The sequence below is a fragment of the Eretmochelys imbricata genome, chromosome 5 (assembly GCF_965152235.1).
Source record: "Eretmochelys imbricata isolate rEreImb1 chromosome 5, rEreImb1.hap1, whole genome shotgun sequence".
NCBI lineage: Eukaryota > Metazoa > Chordata > Testudines > Cheloniidae > Eretmochelys > Eretmochelys imbricata.
The window spans coordinates 91,192,207-91,214,656 of NC_135576.1; the positions used below are offsets into that span (position 1 = coordinate 91,192,207).

At 39.7% G+C, this 22,450-nt stretch overlaps 1 protein-coding gene across 3 annotated transcripts in view; it reads right to left on the bottom strand.

Annotated features, from left to right (window-relative positions):
- Positions 1–22,450, bottom strand: part of NTRK2 (neurotrophic receptor tyrosine kinase 2) — a 260,421-nt gene that overhangs the window by 85,025 nt on the left and 152,946 nt on the right. For 2 of the 3 annotated variants that reach the window (XM_077816387.1, XM_077816386.1), the window contains one exon: positions 16,656–16,844. In XM_077816387.1, the coding sequence (XP_077672513.1) occupies positions 16,656–16,844 (189 nt within the window). Of the gene's footprint in view, positions 1–16,655; positions 16,845–19,861; positions 19,904–22,450 lie in introns of all 3 variants that reach the window. The other variant, XM_077816385.1, reaches the window with a different exon arrangement.

Below are 22,450 nucleotides of genomic sequence, written 5' to 3' on the forward strand. Positions count from 1 at the left end.
AGCTAGATAACACAAAAGACTTTTATTAGGTGGAAGAAGGTCACTTTCCAACAGAATAAGGATTATCAGCAACAGCTGAATTAAAGTTATTTCTCGGTGTACTGCACTGTGATTTCCTACATCTGCGTGCAAAGAAGCAGCGTGACACCTGTGTGATCTCCAGAGACAAAATGGTTCAGATATGAGCAAAGGGAAACGTGCTCTTAGGGCATGGGGGTGGGCACTTGCACACAACCCTTTGAATTACATGGCTTGATGAGGATTAAGTAAAAGTTTCTATCTCACATCTATAAGATTAAAACCAAAGGATACTGAGAATCCTTAGCCACATGTTCTAAAACTACAATGAATGCACCATTCATCAGTTGACACATTCATACTACTTTTCTTGCATCCACGGGCCAGGATTAACCACAAAGCCAAAGGTGGCATGGTCATGGGGTGAGTTAACGGCTAAGCCTTAGGGGCTAGTCCCAAAGCTCACCCTCATCCCTATCCTGCCAGTCTCACCTGGATAGCGCTATAGTAGTTTGGCTTCATTATCTGCAGAGAAGGAGGAATATAGATCATAAGAACATTCATAATTATGTTACATAGGATTACAATAAAAAAGGACATAAACCTTCATGCTTCATAGAATATACTAACCTTTATCAGTTGGGGGTTAGGAAGAAATTTTCTCTATGGGCAGGTTATTTTGTAAATGCTCTCTTCGGGTTTCTTGCACCTTCTTTTGTAGCATCTGGTTGCGGAAACTTTTAGGATACTGGAAGGACTACTCGTTTGATGCAGTAAGGCAATTTGTACATTCCTGTACTGTGTGGAGTCTACACAGCCAAGTATATTACACTACAAGCAGGTGCTGTGCAAGCTTCCCCACAAAACTCTTTCAATGCAGCCCAATCCTGGCCTGCAACCCCACTTTTGTTTCAGTCCCAAACCTCTCTTGAGCACAGACTGCCAATCATAGCAAAAGGTGTTGTATTTTTCTGATGTGAATGGGAATGACACCAATGAACTCCTCTTGCATGGTTCAGTCTGAATACATTGTTCATGTTATTTATTAAATGCAGGGATGGATATTTTTTTATTTTGTTTCTTTTTTGGTTTGGTTTTTTTTTCTGTTCTTTGTTGCTCTATTTGGAACATGTTATCCTTTGGTTAATATTGTTTTCAGTTATTTTTTATTAAGGCAGTCACAGGCCTTCAGGCTTTGGGCACAAAATATGAAAGCACATTCATGTTTGCTGTTCAAAACTCTCTATAATAAGTCAAAATTACACATTGAATCCAAACAACAGAATTTGGGAAAGATCACTCAAGAAAAAGATCTTGAACTATCGTTGTGGATAGTTCTCTGAAAACATTGACTCTATGTACAGCGGCAGTCAAAAAAGCAAACAGAATGGTGGGAATCATTAAGAAATGGACAGATATCATACTGCCTCTATATAAATCCTTGGTACGCCCACATCATGAATACTGCATGCAGATGTGATTGCCCCATCTCAAAAAAATATACTGGAATTGGAAAAGGTTCAGAAAAGGGCAACAAAAATTTTTAGGGATATGGAATGGCTTCCATATGAGGAGAGATTAATAAGACTGGGACTTTTCAACTTGGAAAAGAGATGACTAAGGGGAGATAGGACAGAGTTCTGTAAAATCATGACTGGTGTGGAGAAACTAATAAGCTATTTATTCCTTCTCATAACACAAGAACTAGGGGTCACAAAATGAAATTACTAGGTAGCAGGTTTAAAACAAACAAAAGGAAACATTTTTTCACACAATGCACAGTCAGTCCGCGGAACTCTTTGCCAAAAGATGTTATGAAGGCCAAGACTATAACAGGGTTCATAAAAGAACTAGATAAGTTCATAGACGATAGGTCCATCAATGGCTATAAGCCAGGATAGGCAGGGATGGTGTCCCTAGCCTCTGTTTGCCAGAAGCAAGGAATGGGCGACACGCGATGGATCACTTAATGATTACCTGTTCTGTTCACTCCCTCTGGGGCACCTGGCATTGGCCACTGTCAGAAGACAGGACACTGGGCTAGGGGACCTTTGGTCTGACCCAGTATGGCCGCTCTTATGTTCTTATGATACAGATTCCAAACACCCAAGTTTGAAAATAATTGGATCTGGAGGTTTGATATCGATAAAAGTTCAGATACTCTGTTCCTCCTTCTCAGTGCTGGGTTTAGGAAAGATTTTTAAAGTACGAGGGTGGAGCAAAGCTGGTTTTAATCCACCTTTACATCTCCTTAATTTGGATCTTGATCCTCAGATGCAACAAAAAGCAGTCCCATGGAGGCCTGTCCATTTGAATTTCATTGGGTCCTATTGTCTCACTGAATTATTGGCATTCAACAGCCTTTAGGCTTCCAAGGGCCAGATTTTCAAAGGTGCTAATGAGATTTTCAAAAGCACCAAGCAGATTAGGCATCTCACTTCCATTAATTTCAACAGGAGTTAAGCATCAAATGTTGTTAGGTGCTTTTGAAAATCCTAATAGCCACCTATCTGCATCTTTAGACACCTAAATTCTTTTGAAAACCGTGCTCTATAACAATTTAAGGCTGTGCCATAGAGTCTTGACCTAGGTTATTTGCTATTTCTTTCCCCTGTAGGGGTTTTGTACTTCAATTAAACTGACTCCCTAGGCATCTGCAGATAACAGACTTCAGTCATTGTTGGCATCAGTGTTAACTAAAGACAGGATCCAGTGAATGTTCATTTAATACAAAACCTGTATGTGTGGTGCCTTCATCCACCTAATAGCCTTAGAAAAGTCATACCCTGTCCACGTATGGTGTGTCCTGTTATACACATGGCCACACACCTATACATACTTACCAACCCTAAATGGCCTGGGAACTACTTATCTGGAAAACTGCCTGTCTCTCCCTGTGCAATACAGCCACAGTTGTGGTCAGCAGAAATGCCTGACTCATCTCAGAGGGAAGAAACGGCTTGTAGATTAATAGATTTTATGGCCAGAAGGGACCATTGTGATCATCTAGTCTCACTGGCTGTATACCACAAGCTATAGAACTTCCCCAAACTAATTCCCGGAGCAGATCTTTTAGAAAAACATACAAACTTGATTTAAAAATTGTCAGTGATGAAGAATCTACCATGACTCTTGGCAAATTGTTCCAGTGATTAATTACTCTCACCATTATGCCTTATTTATGCCTTATTTGCCAAATTTATGCCTTATTTGCAGTTTGAATTTGACTAGCTCCAACTCCCAGACACTGTATCATGTTACATTTTTCTCTGCTAGATTAAAGAGCCCATTATTAAATATTTGTTTCCCATGTAGATACTTACAGACAGTAAACAAGTCACCCCTTAATCTTCTCTTTGTTAAAATAAATAGATTGAGCTCTTTGAGTCTATCACTAAATGGTATATTTTTTATTCCTATAATAATTCTTGTGGCTCTTCTCTGAACCCTCTCCAATTTATCAACATCCTTCTTGAATTGTGGGTACCTGAATTGGACACTGTATTCCAACAGAGGTCACACCAATACAAAACACAGAGCGGTAAAATAACCTCTCTATTCCTACTTGAAATTCCCCTGTTTATGCATCCCAGGATTGCATTAGCACCCAGTTTATCAAGCAAACCAGATCACTCTGAATTAGTGACCTATCCTCTTCATTATTATCCACCCCCTCAATTTTTGTGTTACCTGCAAACATTATCAGTGATGGTTTTCTATTTTCTTCCAAGTCACTGCTAAAAATGTTAAATAGCGCAGGGCAAAGAACCTATAGCTCAGTGGTTTGAGCATTGGCCTGCTAAACCCAGGGTTGTGAGTTCAATCCTTGAGGGGGCCATTTAGGAATCTGGGGCAAAAATTGAGGATTGGTCCTGCTTTGAGCAGGGGGTTGGACTAGATGACCTCCTGAGGTCCCTTCCAACCCTGATATTCTATGATTTGAACCTATCCTTGCAGGAAGGCCCTGGAACCAGCTTGATGATGATTCCCCTTTTCAGTAACATTGTGAAACCTATCAGTTAGCTAAATTTAATCCATTGAAGGTGTGCCATGATAATTTTATATCATTCTGATTTTTTAATCAAAATGTTGTGCAGCACAAAGTAAACGCCTCACAGACATCTAAGTATATTATGTCAACATTACTATCTTTATTAACCAAACTTGCAATATCATTAAAAAAAGATATCAGGTTAGTTTGACAGGGCCTAATTTCTGTATATCCATTTAGGTTTGCATTAGTTACTTTACTCTTCTTTGGTTCTTTATTAACTGATCCCCAGATCAGCTGCTCCATTTTCTTACCCAGGATCAGTGTCAGGCTGACAGGTCTATAATTAGCCGGGTCATCCCATTTATCCTTTTTAAAAATTGGCACAACATTAGCTTTCTTACAGACATCTGAATCTTCCCCAGTTCTCCAAGACTTATTGAAAATCAAGATTAATGGTCCAGTAAGATCCTCAGGGCAGTTCTCTTAAAACTCTTGGACGCAAGTTATCCAGACCTGCTGATTTAAAAATGTCTAATTTCAGTAGCTTCTGTTTAAGGTCCTCCAGAGATACTAGTGATACAGAGTGTTATCATCACCATATGAGATTATGTAATCTGTTTTTCCACAAATACAGTACTGCAATATTTATTGAACATTTCTGCCTTTTCTGCATTATTGACAGTTCTCCCATTTCCTTCTTAAATTTGCAACACACACACACACACTTACTTTTTAAAGCTACCTTAACTTCCCCTCTACACCAGACCAGATTTTTAACCAGCACAGCTCTCTTATTGATTATGGAATTCTGAATTTTGGGCATCTAATAAGGTACTCCTAAATGATCCCCAATTATCATTCACGTTTTTTCTTATTAAATTCTTCCTCCTGGTAGATTTGGCTCATAATTGTTTTCAGCTTTGTGAAACTGGCCCTATTAAAGCACCTAGTATATATATATTACTAGTCTGGACTTTGATCTGCTTGCACATTACCCAGACTCCAGCGAGAAACTGTTGAATTGGAATTCATTTGCAAATTGGATACAATTAACTTAGGCTTGAATAGAGACTGGGAGTGGCTAAGTTATTATGCAAGGTAACCTATTTCCCCTTGTTTTCCTACCCCCCCCCCCCTTCCTCAGACATTCTTGTTAAACCCTGGATTTGTGCTGGAAATGGCCCACCTTGATTATCATACACATTGTAAGGAGAGTGATCACTTTACATAAGCTATTACCAGCAGGAAAGTGGGGTGAGGGGAGAGAAAACCTTTTGTAGTGATAAACATCCATTTTTCATGATTTGTGTGTATAAAAACAAACATCTTCTGTATTTTCCACTGAATGCATCCGATGAAGTGAGCTGTAGCTCATGAAAGCTTATGCTCAAATAAATTGATTAGTCTCTAAGGTGCCACAAGTACTCCTTTTCTTTTTGCGAATACAGACTAACACGGCTGTTACTCTGAAACCTGGAATAGACTATGTGTATAAATGTATTTTTAAAATGTGTCAAGGAATGCCTACATCAAAGGACTGGAGCTCCTTTATAAAGAATGTGTACACAAACTGAAATTAATTAATTAATTATATCAATTATGTGGAGGAGTACAGCATTATCATTCTGACTTAAGTACTGTTATGGGCAACGAGAAACTGGAGCGATATCAATAGGATTAATTAGTGTTTGCAAAGTGCTTTGAAGGTGCAAAGTATTCTGTAGGTGCTATATTTTTCTTTTTTTTTTTTTGCTGGCAACACTTTAAAGTTACCTTCCATTTTTTTCTATGACCCTCAGACTGCCCATAATTCAGGAGTGTATCCCAACCAAGCTTCATCTACGTCCTGCCCTGGGATTTATTCACATTTTAGCATAGTCTGGATTCCTCCTGAGGCTGCTGTATAATTGCCTCTTGAAAGCATTTTTCACAGGATCAGCAGAATCTCCTTTGTGCCGATGGGTATCAGAGTCACTGGCCCAAATTCCGTGCTGCAGTATAGCCCAGAAGGCATAGTTCAGAAGAGTTCCTGTTTGGATTCTGGACTGATGCAGCCCCTTGACATGCATCTCCACAGCTGACAAGGAGCTTTTCCATAGCCCAGAAGACTCTAGCCATTCCCCATCCCACTCCAATACTCCCCTTACACATCTTTCTTTCCTTTCTACACTGGAGAAATTCTGACCCTTTCAAGGCCCATTTGCACCCCCCTGTGGTACGGAATCTGCCCCACTCATCTTGATATTAATCATCATACAGTATTTGGCACTTCATTTTCTTTTAGGCATTTGTTTGATAAAAGGCACGAAAACTCTGCATAGCTTGGAAACAATGTCACTTCTACTGTAATTGCGAGAAATACAAGTGTTGTAATCAACATTTGCTGTGGATTATTGTACTAGCAATCAAACATTTTCTCCAAGCTGATCTTTGGAACACTTTTGTCTGAGACCAGGCACATCAAGCAAGCACAGACTTCTTAACTGTGATGCAATCACTGGTAATGAATGGGAGAGAATGTGATGTTTGATATAGTTATGAATCATTTTGGCTATGAGGTTTTTTTCATTTGTTTCTGATTCTCTTACTTTAAGATTTATTAGACTTTTTATGCCAAAAGAAAAATGTCTCAAAGTTGAATTCATTATGTGTTGAAATGTAAACTATATATTTTGGAATTTATTCTTTTCTTATTTTTCACTCATGTTCTCTGTGTCTACATATTATTATTTTTCCTCAGGACCTGCATTTCTGCAAAACTCCCACTGGGGCAAGGAATACCGAACCAGAGGTCTGCTCCTGCTCCCATTAACTTCTATAGGAGCAAGAATCACACCCTGGCTCTTAATAATGAAGTTCTTTTTATAAATTACATTTTTTTCCCTACAGATTTCACAGAGGGAATCTCCCTTTTAATCCACTTAAATTATTTTACAAAATGCTTTCAATATATATTAAAAAATGAACATCTCTTGAATTTCTCAGACACCATGGATTTATTCTTTTCTTATTTTTCACTCATGTTCTCTGTGTCTACATATTATTATTTTTCCTCAGGACCTGCATTTCTGCAAAACTCCCACTCGGGCAAGGAATACCGAACCAGAGGTCTGCTCCTGCTCCCATTAACTTCTATAGGAGCAAGAATCACACCCTGGCTCTTAATAATGAAGTTCTTTTTATAAATTACATTTTTTTCCTACAGATTTCACAGAGGGAATCTCCTTTTTAATCCACTTAAATTATTTTACAAAATGCTTTCAATATATATTAAAAAATGAACATCTCTTGAATTTCTCAGACACCATGGAGTTGGAGACAGGTCATTCAGTCACTGTAACATAGTGTGACTGTATGGTATTATTCGTCAGGTGCATGTCACTGATTTAGCTACATACTTTCAAGTCAAAGTGCTGTACAGATTTTTGACGGAGCTGAATAGTCAAATAACTGAGGCAAATGGCCCAGTTCAATGGTGTCATTGAAGTTACACTTGTTTAACAGTTTTTCTGCCTGTTTTATTGATCCAACAGTGTCCTTGGCTAAGGCCCCAATTCAGAAAACCTCTTAAGCACATCCATCCATTATTCCGCATTACATATGTGCTTAACTTTAAGCATGTACTTGGGTGCTTTGCTGAAGAGGGATGGTTTGCTTAATCAGAGCCTAATTGAGCTGCCAAATTTACTAATGAAGTATCTGCTTCAACTCCAGAGGCTGGCACTCTATATGCATTAGCCATTAGGCTGCACATTTCACGTTAGCTCGTTCCACACTGCTTTGCTAACCAAAATGCATACTTCAGTTCAGATCTTTTTCTTTTAACAAACATCCAAAAGCACGTTTCACTGGTTGAATTTGCATACAATAGGCTGGTCAAGCTACAAAGTTTACAAATTAAGGACCAGAACGTACAATGCTTTTTTTCATGTCCGTCGTCCCATTCACAGCAGTGGGCATCTTGGTGTGAGTAAGCAGTAATCACGCAAATAAGTAGTGCAAGATCACACACTGTTCTGAGTGGTGAAATGTAATTGGACCCAGAACATTTTGCTGAAAATGTAACAACTTTCTGCTTTTCTCTTTTACTAAGTGAAAATAATCAATTTTGTGCAGATCAGCACTGCTTCATGAATGTCAATCTGGATCATAGTGATCTTTTAGGTTCACTTCTACAAAAAAAATGGAAAGGAGATTAATTTCTTTTTGGTTTTGAACTTTCCAGGGGGCAAGGAAAACAAGCTCTTAAAGCTGAAGACTTCAGACTTTGAAAGCATTTATTTCATTTGGATAAAAACTAAAGAAATTAGTGGCCTGCTGAGAACCCAGATGAACAGCAGGTGATAAAGATTCTAATTTCTACCGAATTTATTTTGTGTTACATTTTGTGCGCTGGGCAAAGGAAATATGCAGCCAGATTATTAGCAAAATGTGTAGGACTCAAACTGCGATGGACTAAAATGCAAAAATCTGCTACCCAGCTGAAGAAAAGTGAAGCATAACTACTGGCGTGCGTAACATTTCCTTCATGGAAGTCTGCAGGACAATAAAAAGGTCATGCATCCTGTGTGGTAATGTATCCAACCAAATCAGCTGTATAAAATGCGCAGTTGAATCTGTAAATATCTAGCCTGACCAGTAAAATATATAAATATCTTCTGCATTAAACGCATGATTTGATTGGAAAAAATATAAATATGTTTCCTTCCTTATTATCCCACCATGATAGTTGAGGCTCACTGGAACATCTTGGCTGTCAGTGTCTGAACATGCTAATGTTGGCAGTGTGGTGTTCTCTGTTAAAGATTCCCACCTTTGGAACCACGTTGACCAGTTGAGTCCAAGTCTGACAGGTTCCGCTCATGCAGTGAGGCTTTTCCATTTAATTAGACTTTGACTGAATATGGTTTAGATTTCAGAGTAACAGCCGTGTTAGTCTGTATTCGCAAAAAGAAAAGGAGTACTTGTAGCTCACAAAAGCTTATGCTCAAATAAATTGGTTAGTCTCTAAGGTGCCACAAGTACTCCTTTTCTTATTGTTTAGATTGATTGCTATTTTGTTTTTTTGTTTAGTTGGAGGATTAGGCCAGGATAGGGTGACCAGACAGCAAGTGTGAAACACTGGGACAGGGCTTGGGGGGTAATAGGTGCCTATATAAGACAAAGCCCCAAATATCGGGACTGTCCCTGTCAAATCGGGACATCTGGTCATCCTAGGCCAGGATGACTTTTATGAAGGGCAAAACTGTTTATAAATTTTGAGCTCTGTGTTTCTAATAATTATTATTCTTTGGTGCCTGGACTTGGGGCCTAGCTTGATAAGAAACTGCCTCTCTCTTTGCAACAGCATCAACGCTGTGACCAATGGAGACCCTCAAGCTTCCTTATTTAAAATGGAGAAGACTGCTGGCATCTTATTTTCTACAAGGGGTTCTTGCTTCCCCACTTAGACCAACAGAGTTTGGATTTCTTAACCTGTAAGGGGTGTCAAGAAGCCTGTCTTTTCCTCAGACCTTTAGTGAGCAGGAGGGATGTTGGATATGGTGTAGCTAGACGTGGGAGGTTATTAATGATTATTCATCATTACTACTTTGGGCAGTATTGTTGGCTGCAGGTGGTTTGATCTGGACAGTCCACTCATTGGGGTTTGGTTTTGGTTTCATATTGGTGTGTGTGTTAAGTTTCGTAAACATGCCTAGAGCCATCAGTATGTGTGGGGATCTCTGCAAGAATGGAAGATGAGAACCATAGCAAATAGGTTTGCTGTTGTTATAGGTGCAGGATCGGGCCTAGATGAGACTAAGCATGATTTAGCCTTTGTTCAGTGCCCTAATCATGGAGGAAAAGCCTCAAGGAGGAACTGCAATTCTGAATCACCATTCCTTCTCTGCTCTCCCATTGCTCCAAGAGGGAGTAATTTGCTACAACCCTTTATTTGCTGTAGCATACTCCCCACTTCTTGTGCTGGTGTTCAGCTCTGCTGGCCAGCATGTTTGCTTATCTCCACCTCTCTGTGTGTCCTCCCTGCTCACCACTCGATCAGAATTGTACCAGTCAGGTAGCCCCAGAGTTGCCAACCTCAAACATTCAGCAGCCACGCCACCCAGAACCATGAGACTGGCTTTAAAATCCTGAGATTTAAAAAATAATAAATATTTAGATCTTTTCATTTGCCTTTCTCCACAACCAAGAGGGCTAGAAACTTGCTTTTTTTAACTTAAACCCGAAATGATGACTTGACTCCAGGAGTTAAGGCTTTAAGAAGAAACACCAAAAATCACAAGAGTTGGCAACACTCCTTGCTCTCTCTCCCTGATCCCAGACCCATGGCCCAGGAAGTCCTCACACTGCTTTGCAGGTTTCTGGGAAGAATGTGAGGTAGCAATGTCATGACAAGCCACAAACTGACTTTTAGCAAACTAACAAAATTTGTAACTGGAGGGCACAGAAAACTAAGCAAAATACTTGACTCAACTTTAATAAGATGGTGTGACTTTTTTTTTTTTTAGACATATATCTTAATGAAACTGTCAGTTTTCAAAATGGCATATAGGAGAGTTACTCTCAAAGTTCCTATTTTTTAAAAAAATCACCATCGTACGTGCAATTAGCAATACACTGTAGGACTGGAGCTACAGATTGTAAACTAATTTTTGCTAGTTTTGCAGATTTGCAAAATCAGTAGCAATCAGTTTACAGTAATTATTTCATAGGCCCATTTGCACCCTGCTGTGGTACAGAATCTGCCCCACTCATCTCGATATTAATTATCATATAGTATTAGGCACTTCATTTTCTTATAGGCATTTGTTTGACAAAAGGCATGAAAACTCTGCATTGCTTGGAAACAATGTCATTTCTACTGTAACTGAGAGAAATGCTAGTCTGTTTTAATCAACATTTGTTGTGGATTATTGTACTAGCAATCAATCATTTTCTCATTAATTCATAGCAAGGATGTGGACAGCTTCTTTTGCACTAAAACAAACTGTTCTAGTGTATTTTTCCAGTTTTATCTAGTAGAATCTGAATTAAGGCACTTACAGATAGGATAAATGTTACATTAATGACATTTGAGCTAAGTATCATAACTTATTATTTTTCACTAGAGTCTACCCTAACCCTGCCTTATTTTTCAACATTCTATTATCAAAAGAAGATGATATTTAATTTGTTAATTTCGGTTCAGATTAAACATTTCATTTTAATCTGATGAAGCACAAGCTCGTGTCATTATTTTATTTACAAATAAAAATGCATCCCATTATGTCACTCAGATTTTTGCCTAACATATACATCTAAACTTCCACACTCAGGCATGTGCGCTTCTATGTGCATACAGAGCAGTACACACCTACAAGAGGAAAATGATGATTGAGTGATTAAGAAAGACATCAGAAATATCCTGGTACACCAGGAGCTACCCATATGAAGGACACAGATTTCCTCACATTTTCTAAAGCAAACCTGGCTTTGTGTCTTAGCCAGTGGCACAAATATCCAGGGGATAAACCACACAGGAACTAGTTAACACCCCGGCCAAGAATGTCATTTCGCTATAGTAAGAACGTCTTTAAAAAAATAACTGGAGAAAGGAGGATTGTAACTACGAGCCTGTTGTAACTATAAGGCATTTGAATTAGCTAGTATGGGGTAACTCAAGTCAGTGGAATTACTTCAGATTTACACTGTTCTGACTGAGGCCAAGATTTGGTTCTTTACATAAGAAACCGAGAGCAAAGATCAAATTTTTCACAGTTTCATGGAAGCAACTACAGTGACATCCATGGAATTTTCCTGGGTGTAACTCATGGCAGAATTAGCCTCTTCCAGTCCCAAAGTTTACTTCAGAGCAGGTTCTTATCCAAGCAGTGGAATAATTCTGCCGTAAATCACAACCCTTGCAATCCCATTGATGTTTTATGCATCTCTGGTCCTGAACTTTTGTCCTTCACATTACTATCAACAAGGCAGTGTTATTTACTGTGAGAAGTTCCACCCTTAATCGTTAAAACATAACAGTAATGGTCTGATATATTCCAAGTACTGAGCAGCTCGCTGAGTGACGATTTAACAGATTCGATAGCTATGCACTACTGCATTTACAGGTTGCACCTTTTCAGTCCTATCTCAACAGCTTTGGTGTGTCAGTTTGGTAACTTTAGCAGCCAGGCCTGATTGTTGAATGCTAATCCTGGAAAAGTCCTGGTCTCAATGAAGGGGCCAATGAGATTGAAGCTTACAATGTCTCGCTAGAATTAGTAAAATTCACAAGACACAACAAGTGACCTTTACAGCATGGCTAGCCATTGTGCCTGTGAGGTTTTAGACACTATAGTTGGTGCCATGGGAGGATAATCTCTGGAAGGTTTGCCATCTTTGTGAGTGTCCTACACTGAAGATTACTTCACTTGAATGTCTGGCCTCATTTCTGATAGTGACATTTGAAAGTCCCATTCCCAAGTGAGAAGTCTACAGGCTGCTCCCAGTTCACTGCAACTTCGTTTAAAACAATCTCATACCAAATATCATTTTGTCATGTCCAGGCTCTGAGTGCTCTCACCCTTTTGAAACTAGATATGTCACAGTTACCCAGGTACCTACAAACAAAAACGGCTGACACTTGACTTTAGTTTAAGTAGAAGCAGGTAAACAAGCTTGGTGTGCCTTAAGTTACTCAGTGCATCACAGAATGCAAAAAGAAGTGGAAACCTTCAGGCCTTCTGCAGTGGCTGATCAGCCGAATAAAGGCAGGTCCACCTGGGATAGAGGAGTGGGGAGCAGTTTTCCCAGGCCCCCTGTTTGAGAGGGCCCCCAAACTGAGTGGCGTAACAACCTAGTGCACAGGGTCATGACAGAACAGCAGCAGGGCTTAAATTCAGCTGGAGCTGTCTGAAGCGAAGCTCCATTAAATATTTTTAAATTCTTGGGGCTGACTCCCTGAGTCGTAATGCCTCTGGCGGGGGGCTCCAGGAAATACTCTGAGTATTTAAGTCCTGAGCAGCAGCCAAGTCAAACCAGTTCATAATGCCTGGAGCAGAGAGCTGGGAGCTGGGTCCAGCCCTAACGGACAGGAGATGCTGCTGCAGGATTAGTGCCTCTCCAACCATCACTCCCACACAGCCTGCACGCCCAGTGGTAATTTCTTTGGAAGAATGGAGGCCCTGTGTCAGATATTGTCACAGGCCCTCCAAAATCTGTGTGTGACCCTGAATAGAAGGCAGAGGAACCTGAGGCCACCAGTAGGTGAGTGTTCATGCCATAGCAGGATGGGGGTGTGAGATGGGCAGGAGCCAGAGTAGAGTCCTGTGGGCTTGCTGGACAGCCAGAGGAAACTGGATGTTTAACCACCAGTGGCTGGAATGGGAAATATCACATAGGCATGGATGAGAGCAGGTGGGTCATTTTCAGTTGTCTATCAGTACATTCAGTGAATGTCTACGTAAGCATCCAGAATGAAATCGAGGTCAGGATTTCACCTCCACACTTTTGGGTGCTTATTGAAACTAAACCTCACCAGTTCTGATTTTTCATCTTGAGTGACTGTATCAAAAGAGGAAGGAAGCACTATCATGTTTAGTCTCCTCATTGCCAACTTTTAGATGCTGGTACTTCTCAGGAATAATTTTTTTCAGTGGCAGAAGTGCTGATTTTTTGGTGATGGAATTTCAAATGGGATTTATTATGATTGCTATTTTTATAAACACACACACACTTCTCAGAGTTGGTGTTGAAGCCTGGTGCTCTGTCTACAGGATTAGGTATTTGACAATAGGTTAAATGGAGAACGAAAAAACCAACTCCACTTGCTACTCACTGCAAACATGCTCCTTCAAATTCCATATAAATATAGCATTACTGTTGGAATGTGATTCCACTTAACCCCCAAAAAATGCAGCATAAAAAATATTAATCACATAGGGTCCTGCATGACAATCATTTTCCATCATGACAGTCATTGATGGGGTGTCTAATACTTAAGACGACAGCTGTATTTAGGCTGGATAGGAAGTAAACATAAATGTTAATTATTTTTACTTGAGATGAGAAACCAGATGACATTTTGAGCTGGTATTACCATAAACAGGAAAACTGTATGAGAGCTTACAGCTTATAAAAGCATCAAAAATACAATCAGGAGGAGGTTTGCAGATCGGAGAAGGACAAGTGCAACACTGTAATAAAAAGTGAGTGAATGAGACAGAGAGTGTGTGTGTGAAATTATTCACGGGAAGACCATTTTTGTCTCAGACAATTCAAATATCCTCTTTATTGGACATGCTCAATGTGATAGAAGAGACCAGATTTGTCTTGATTATATTGTGCTACAGTAGTTTATCTGGTTCTCTTTGTTTAAAATAATAAAGCCCCAAATATCTCAAACACTGAGATCATCAACACAGCGTAGCAGAACGTGGAATGACCTGATGTACAGATCTCCACCTTCCTCATCATTCAAATCATATCATGCATAGTAATGTGAAGACATAAACCCTCATTCTCTGCACATTTACACACATGTTTAATTTTATACACCGTGAATAATTTAATCAGAGTCAGTGGTATTACTCACAATGTGCAAAATCAAGTACACATTTAAGGGCACATCTACACAGTGGAGTTATGCATACTGGGATGCGGGATGTTTCAAATAGGCACTCTACTAAAGCATGCTGGGGAACTTCTAGTGTGCCAGCAGGGTCTACACAGAGCAATTAATGCACCACACGTCAGTGCACTTTAGAAATCACCCCTGCATAGTGCACATGGCTGCTCTAGTTAAGATCTGAGTAGAAAAGACCTGAGTCTTTTCAGGATCAGGACCTGAGAGTGTTGACTTACAACTTTTACTGTAGTTAGTGTTGTTCAATTGTGATGCAATGCTCCTACAGCTGAGCTCCAACCTCCTATTCAACTCAAGTGACCTCTTTGTTCTGGAACAGAGCACGTACATTTTTTAAACATTTTTGTTAAAGCCAGAGACTTTGCATGGAGAGAGGGAAAGGCGATAATAAGTGCCTATATAAGAAAAAGCCCCAAATATTGGGACTGTCCCTATAAGATTGGGGCATCTGGTCACCCTACCTGGTCTCCGCCTTTCCACATGTTAAAAAACACACAGCGATTGGAGGAGAGTTACTGTTACATTCTGTAAACTGTGCAAGCTTTAAGGCAAAAGCCTCAGCTTGTGCATCCACACTAAAATTTTTGCTGAATATTTAAATCAATCATGTACATCAATACCCAATGTAGCATTCCTCAATCACACACATGGGGCCCGATCCAAAGCCCAATGAAGTCAATGGGAGTCTTTCCACGGAATTCCTTGGGAAATGGATCAGGCAGCCTATGAATTTAAGGGAAAGCTTATACAAAATCTATTGGGGATGTGAAGTGTACAATGTATTAAGGCTCATAACTTGGTCAAATGAGAATAATTTTTATTGGAACACTTAAAGGCATTTGTCATCAATATGAGCCATTTCTACCACAACTTTCAACCTCTGGCTATTTAAGACTGTTCCAAAAACAAAAACAAAACCAAACAAACAAACAAAGATTGCATTTTTTTATAATGAAGAAAGTAATTTTTTCTCATTCTTCTCATGCTACAAAACCATTTTTTGATGAAGCATTAAAAACCCACTAGGGACCAAGCCACAACAATTTCAGTCCAAAAGGTAAAAGTTTGAGATAGTTACAAATGACTGAAAATTGTGAGTTAGAATGGAAACCGTTAAGAAACTCTGATTATAACAATTACTGCCTCAACTGCTATAATATGTTCATGTCAGTAGTTATCCAAAATATTTGTGGATGACCACAATATATTTCTTATTTGCTGTACTATTATATTTAATGTTTCAATAACAACCTCCCCCAACTTTAAAAATGTTCATGTGCAAAACTAATATTTGTTTTGGAGATCAGTAACAGAAGCCTGGCGTGCTTTTTTAACCGCTCACTTCGTATGCCTCCAACTTGATTGACTGAGAACATATATGTGACAATTAGACTTACTGTTCGTCTGAGGTGAAAACAAAACCTAGTGCTTCATCTTAAATATTAAACACCTTTTTAAAATATAAACTCTGAACTATACAAATAAAGCAGAAGAATAAAATTTGTCACCCTCTGTAATCTCAACACTATTTTAGTATTACTTTTAAATATATGTATATATTTCAAAGTGAATTTACAGTCATAGCCACAACACAAGTAATTTGATATCAGAATGTATATAACAATACAATGCAAATATTGACTTCTGGTTCTGGCCCAAAGCAAGATTAGTCTTTTCTTGAGAATACACGGGCTCAAATTCATATTAGGTGCAAGGGCCAAATCCAAAGGCCATTGAAATCAATGGAAAGTCTCTCAGTGACTTCAGTGAACTTTGGATAAGGCTTTCTGTGTAGCTGTCTTAACTGACTCCTCACAAGGGCTGAATTTGGCCTTTTGGCTTTGACAGATGTAAAGCAGTTCATCCCATGTACCTATGTCCTTAATGATTTGCATACATTTAACCCCCCGCCCACTACCCCTGCAAGTTACATCATTTCCCCGTTAGCTCTGGTAAAGAAACCCAGCTCATGGCTGAGAAAAATAAATGACCAAACTACATATAAACATCTGTACTTACATGTGTCTGGCTTGAGCTGACTGTTGGTGATTCCAAAGTACTGGGGGTTCTCAATGACAGGAATCTTTGTCATTCCAATGATGACAGCATCTGGGCCGCCCTCAGAAGAGGATGGAGTGTTACTCCCATTCGAAATGTGATGGAGGGGACTTGCCGAATCATCATCATTGCTGATAACTGAAGAAGGACCTAGAGTTAGAAACAAAGATTCCCCTGTAACATGACATTTTTTTCCCCTCCCTCAGTCACCTGCTTTGGCTGACCAGTCTGCCCTCACGCACGACTAGCTAGTAGCCTTCTTTTTGCTAGTTGGTGTTTTTGCCTCTGGGGTTTTGTATGTTTGTTGAGGGAGGTGAAGAACATATTTCATATGGGACTTAAAACAAAGGCTTCATTTGGTGACTCCTTTATATGCACAAGGATCATCGTTCCACAGAGGTAACCTCTAAAGCACTCAGATACTATGACTACGAGTGTATTATAAGTACCTATATTGGTAGATAACATAGACTTGATAGGACTACATCCAGTATAGTGGGAGAAATATCAAAAGTCAGTGAACTCTTCTGTTGTTTCCAGCAATAAGCTATAACCTGTATTCATTGCTTGTTTGCATTAGTCCCTACTCAGAACATACACAAGTAAGGCCTTTGAAAACAAAGCTGTGGGATGTTTTCCTTTGTCATGGCCTTATTGTGAGACAGGATATGTGTGTGAGATGCATTCTCCCTGAGGAGGGAGGTTGTCTGAATTCTGAAGGACTAAGAGGGTTAAGCCAACATTCAGAGCCCAGTGGACCTGTAGGATCAAGGCAGGTGCTGGGCAAACACGTAAGGAGGGCAGGTGGAAGGAATCCACCGAACTTCTACCCTATGCATCACTGTGCAAGAACTGTTCCAACCCAATGGAACATTTCATTCACCTTGGCAGCCTGTCAGAACCCAGTATTTGAGCGGCCACTTCTGTTTTGTTCTCTTTGCACTTTATTATTATTATTACAATTAAGCCACAGAAACAGGTGAGATAAAACATGGTCAGATTGATTAATTAATTAATGGTTATGCAAACTGTGCACTTCTCAAGTGGGTTTAAGGGGCTTTGATCTAATATCACAGCCTATGCAAGGTCAGAATAAGTAACCAAAGTAACCCAGGAGCTCTCATCGTTTACAGCTTAATTGCTCTCTTCCCTTTAATTCTGTGCAGGCAACACGAGCTCAGAAAGAAGATGCAAGTCACTGCTAAACCTTGGCAGCACTTTCCCTACTCTTCCCACTGAAGAAACCATTTTCATAATTTTCATTTTCATTGCATAAAACAAACCATTTTCACCTTTATCATTCCATGAGATGGCTCATATATAGGGGATGGATTTGGAGATCCCATTAGGAATTCCACCTTTAAATAATGTGACATGGCTATTTCGAGGGTTCAGCTGCAGGAACATCCCTGTTTCTCTCCCCTCCCCTCCCCCAATTAAAACGCTGAGTCTGGTTTAGTAGTCCATAAAGGAAACCTTTTTATTGTTTGAAAAAGTAGTTTTTCCCTAGCCTGAAACATCAGCGGTAATTTTTCAAATGCCTTTCGCTTTGCTGGGAAGTCACGGTTGACAACTTTAAGCAGTGCATCTAGATCTCTGCAATTTATCTAGTGAAGTATTAATACTGGTGCTGTTTTTTTCATTCCTGATTCCACAGATCCTTAGAAGATGAATACTACTAGCAAAGCTACAAGGATTATGCCTGTTTTTTGGTGAAGATTTTTACATAATGAAGTCCAGAACACAGCAAACAGTTGGGAGAAAACATTTCTTGAAACGGTATATTAGCTACACATATAACGTCACAACATTATTTGATGTGTGTTTGGGTTTGTGTGTGCATCTGTGCTACTATAGAACAGCATGGAAAATGTAGAGAAGAACAAGAAAAGCCTTGCTAAAGTTTTCTAGAAAAAAACGCTCCTTAGTCTCATGTCTCTGAACTTTCTGTGTCTCAAGTTGATGTTACAACTAAGCTGGCAGACAAATAAAAATTTTGCTGGTCAAAAATGCAGTCCTTTTTAGATTAATGTATCTTTAGTGTGAAGGGCCACATCTATTTTATTACAACAGCTTGTAAGCTTTCTTAGACATATAACTTAATAGAGGCACTTCTAAGTCCTCTGCAGCCTCTGATTAGCATGAGAAACAAATCCCTTTGTCATTTGTTCATTCCCCACACGTATACAGGATTGGAAGGAAGGGGTGTACATTACACATCTATAGGAATGTAAGCAGAATAGTTAAAAGGAAAGCAATCTGCTAATCACATCAATTTTGCACTGATCAGGACTCTGGCATCCAGTTTTATATGGTAAACCAGTTTGAATTATTTTTTAAATGCAAGGCATTGTGGTTAAAATGTGGCTGCTTTCTTCGTAAATGAGGTTACTAAACTAAGCCAACTAATTAAACTGGTCTTCTGTGTTATGCCAATTAGATTTCAAATAATTTCTGATTTATTTGAGCAACATCTGAAATATGAGGGTAAATGCTAGACCACAGTGATTTGTTATGGTCCACTTAATTTGTTATTAGTCCACTCAATCAAGGAAACCTTTTTAAACATTCAGTACAGGGAACTGACTGTAAGTTACATCTCCTAATAAGCGCACTATATTTACTAAATAGAAAAAAAGAGAAAACAATGGCCTTTGCTTAATTTTAAAATGCCCATTTCAGTTTTCTACATCTGTTATATAATTAAAACATCCACCATCCAAGAGATGGCAAGTTTTTTTTTACATATCAGGAGACAAATAAACTTACACCAATTCAAACATCCACTTCATCAGGGCCCACTGATAAATGTGAATAAACTGGTACACAAACAGTTTTGTTGCTTGCTTATTTGACAGACTACCCGTTTTACATGAAGTTACATTCCATTTCCGTAATGCACTGACTTAATTACATTACAGTCAAGGGTGAGCATTGCAGCTGACACTTCACTGTACCAGGTTTCGCTGTTGCATTTCCAGAATGCAATTTGAATGTGGCCACTCCAAGCTGGCAAGAAACTGGAATTGCTCTTTCATGAATCATTTATCCAGAGCACAAATCAAAGGGTAATTTCTTAAACAGTGTCTAAGTACTGTCTCATCCTGATTAAATGGTGTCACCTAAAATTACTTGTCAAAGGCAGAATGAGCAGGGCAACCATTTGCCGACACCTATTATTGACTTTGCTTTCTCAAATCCAACATTGGCTTCGTACAGAAAGAAAATTTTAAACAAAATGTCTCCAATGGAAATGAAATTCATTGGCTGTCAATAGCCACCACTTCAAGGGACAGTTGCAGCTTTTAAGAAAACTCCAAAGAAACAGGGGTTTTCTCCATCCCGAAATGTTCTGCCTAATATCCTCACTGGGTTTTTTTAAGAATATATTTCTTGTCTTAAGAAGATGGAAGCCGGAGCCAGATAAGAAACAGCTGTCTGCCTTGGAGACAAATGATGAGAAAATATATCTTACAGGAATGAGCTTCTCTCTCTTTATTCATTGTGTACTGTCTGTGCACAAGAGAAAAAATGTAGCATGGATGCGACCATGTTACCCATTTGCTCTGTGCACATCATTTCCAAGATGTAAGCATGTGGGAAGATTTAGGGAAAATAATTCTTTTCTAAGATGACATTCTGTAGGGGGGCAGGAGGGAAGAAAATGATCCAGATTGTGACTGCTCCTCATGAGACGCATGAGGGTGGGAGGGTACAAGGAGCTTCTCTGCTCCCTGCTGTGTACCCCACAGAAGGACCAGAGACAATCACATTATCAAAAATGGGGAGGGGAGGAAGCAGGGCCCTGGGTCACACCCACACATTCTGCATTGGCAACATGGGTAGAAGGTTGCACCATTCAGTGCAATCCTCTGGTACCCCATGGAGCTTCCTAATGCACAATCGCTCTCCAACTTCTCCTTGGGATAGTGCATTTCTGTGCTGTCCCTTACAGTGGCTAGTGCCTTACAGGAACAATTAGGTCCAGACTGGTAATTTTATCCTGATATTTTTTCTACAGGGTTGTAACTGCATTTTCCTTAGATTTAATATATTTTAAGTATTTTCGATATTTCTGACCAAGATACACACTTTCACGATCACACTATAAGAATAAAGAGATTTTTTTTCTGCTGCTCCATTGTTGTGAAGCAAAAGAGCGGTAGTGGATTTTTTTTATAGGAATTCCACTGGACTGTAGTCACACCATAATTTCTGGCTCTTTTCTTGCTCCATTTCTGACTTCCTGTGGTACTTAGCCTCTGGGCTTTGGAGATATGTCTGGCTATTGACTGCCATTGAACTAATGCATATTACCTTGCCACATGTTAGAAGATGAAAAGAAGTCCAAATTAAATAATGGCCTAAGATTGACTCAGCTGAGCATGCTCAGACAAGAACACTGATGGTAGCACACAGGAGGGGAGAAGCTCACAGAGGCTGAATTAGAAAAACACTGCAACAGATAAATCTCAAAGGCAAGAACATATGGTTTTGGTTTACACCTGGCATGGCCTTGCTGAAAGACATTTTCAGGCTTTGGATCAGATGGTCACAAACAATCCCTTATGTTCATCTACTTCTATCCATTGATTGTGGCTAGAAGACAAATGACATATGTTATGTGCACTTAAGGTAAGTCTACACAGCAATTGAACACCCGTCGTTGGCCCAGGTCAGCTGACTTGGGTTTGTGGGGCGCAGGCTGCAGCACTGTAAAATTGCTCTGTAGACATTCAGGCTTGGGCAGGAGCCCAAGCTGTGGAACTCCGCAAATGGGGAGGGTCTCAGAGCCCAGGCTCCAGCCTGACCCCGAATGTCTGCAGCCCGAGCCCCATTAGCCCAAGTCAGCTGACCCAGGCCAGCTGCGGTCATGTCACAGTGTAGATGTACCCTTGTTGTCTGCTGTGTTTCACAAGTGAGCAGGGATAGTGTGTTCAAAGCCCAGTGCTTCACTGTGTCCCACATGAAAGAGTATAACAGAACCCAGTGTTGACCATTTGGAGTTACATCCCTTTGACTGGTTCCTTACTTTAAAAGATCATTTTGTCTTGACCTCTTTAATATTCACTCTTTGTAGTTCAGTTTGTCTCCTGGCTTCATGCTGAACTGATATAGAATGGCCTACAGAAACAAGTCTGCAATAAGAACTTTTATGTTTTTTATATATATAAACACCAAAAGTAATCTCAATGGGCCACATTCTCTGCTGGTGTAAATGATTGCCATTTCATTGTTGCCTGTTGACACCAATAGAGAATTTGTCTCAATGGGCTTCCTTTATGACCACTACAAGGCAACCAATATTTTTGGCTCTGCAGCTAGAACTGCCTGAATTTTCCATGGATTTCTTTCCTCCTGTGTTCAGGTACTGGATCTCTTTGTCACATACATTAGTGTTCATGTCAGCAGGTGAGATCAAGTGTGAGGAAAAATGTTCTGTGGTGGGTCTGAGCTCCCTTTCTTTTTGGGGAAACTATAAACGTAAGGTAGGGGTGCTCAATGTGCAGGGCATGATCTGCAGAGGGATTGCAAACTAGTCCTTTTCCTTGCAGATAGCTTTGAAAATATTGTCGCATCAGGGACATCTAAAGGAATGAGGCCAGAACACATTATCAAAAAGAATCCAACACACTTAAATGCAGCCAGAGCTCTCCACCGATAGTGCCCGCCTCCCCTAGAGCTGGAGACCAGTGGCTCAAAAAAAACCCAAACAACCCAAGCAAACAAACAAAACTAACCCCACCACTACCACC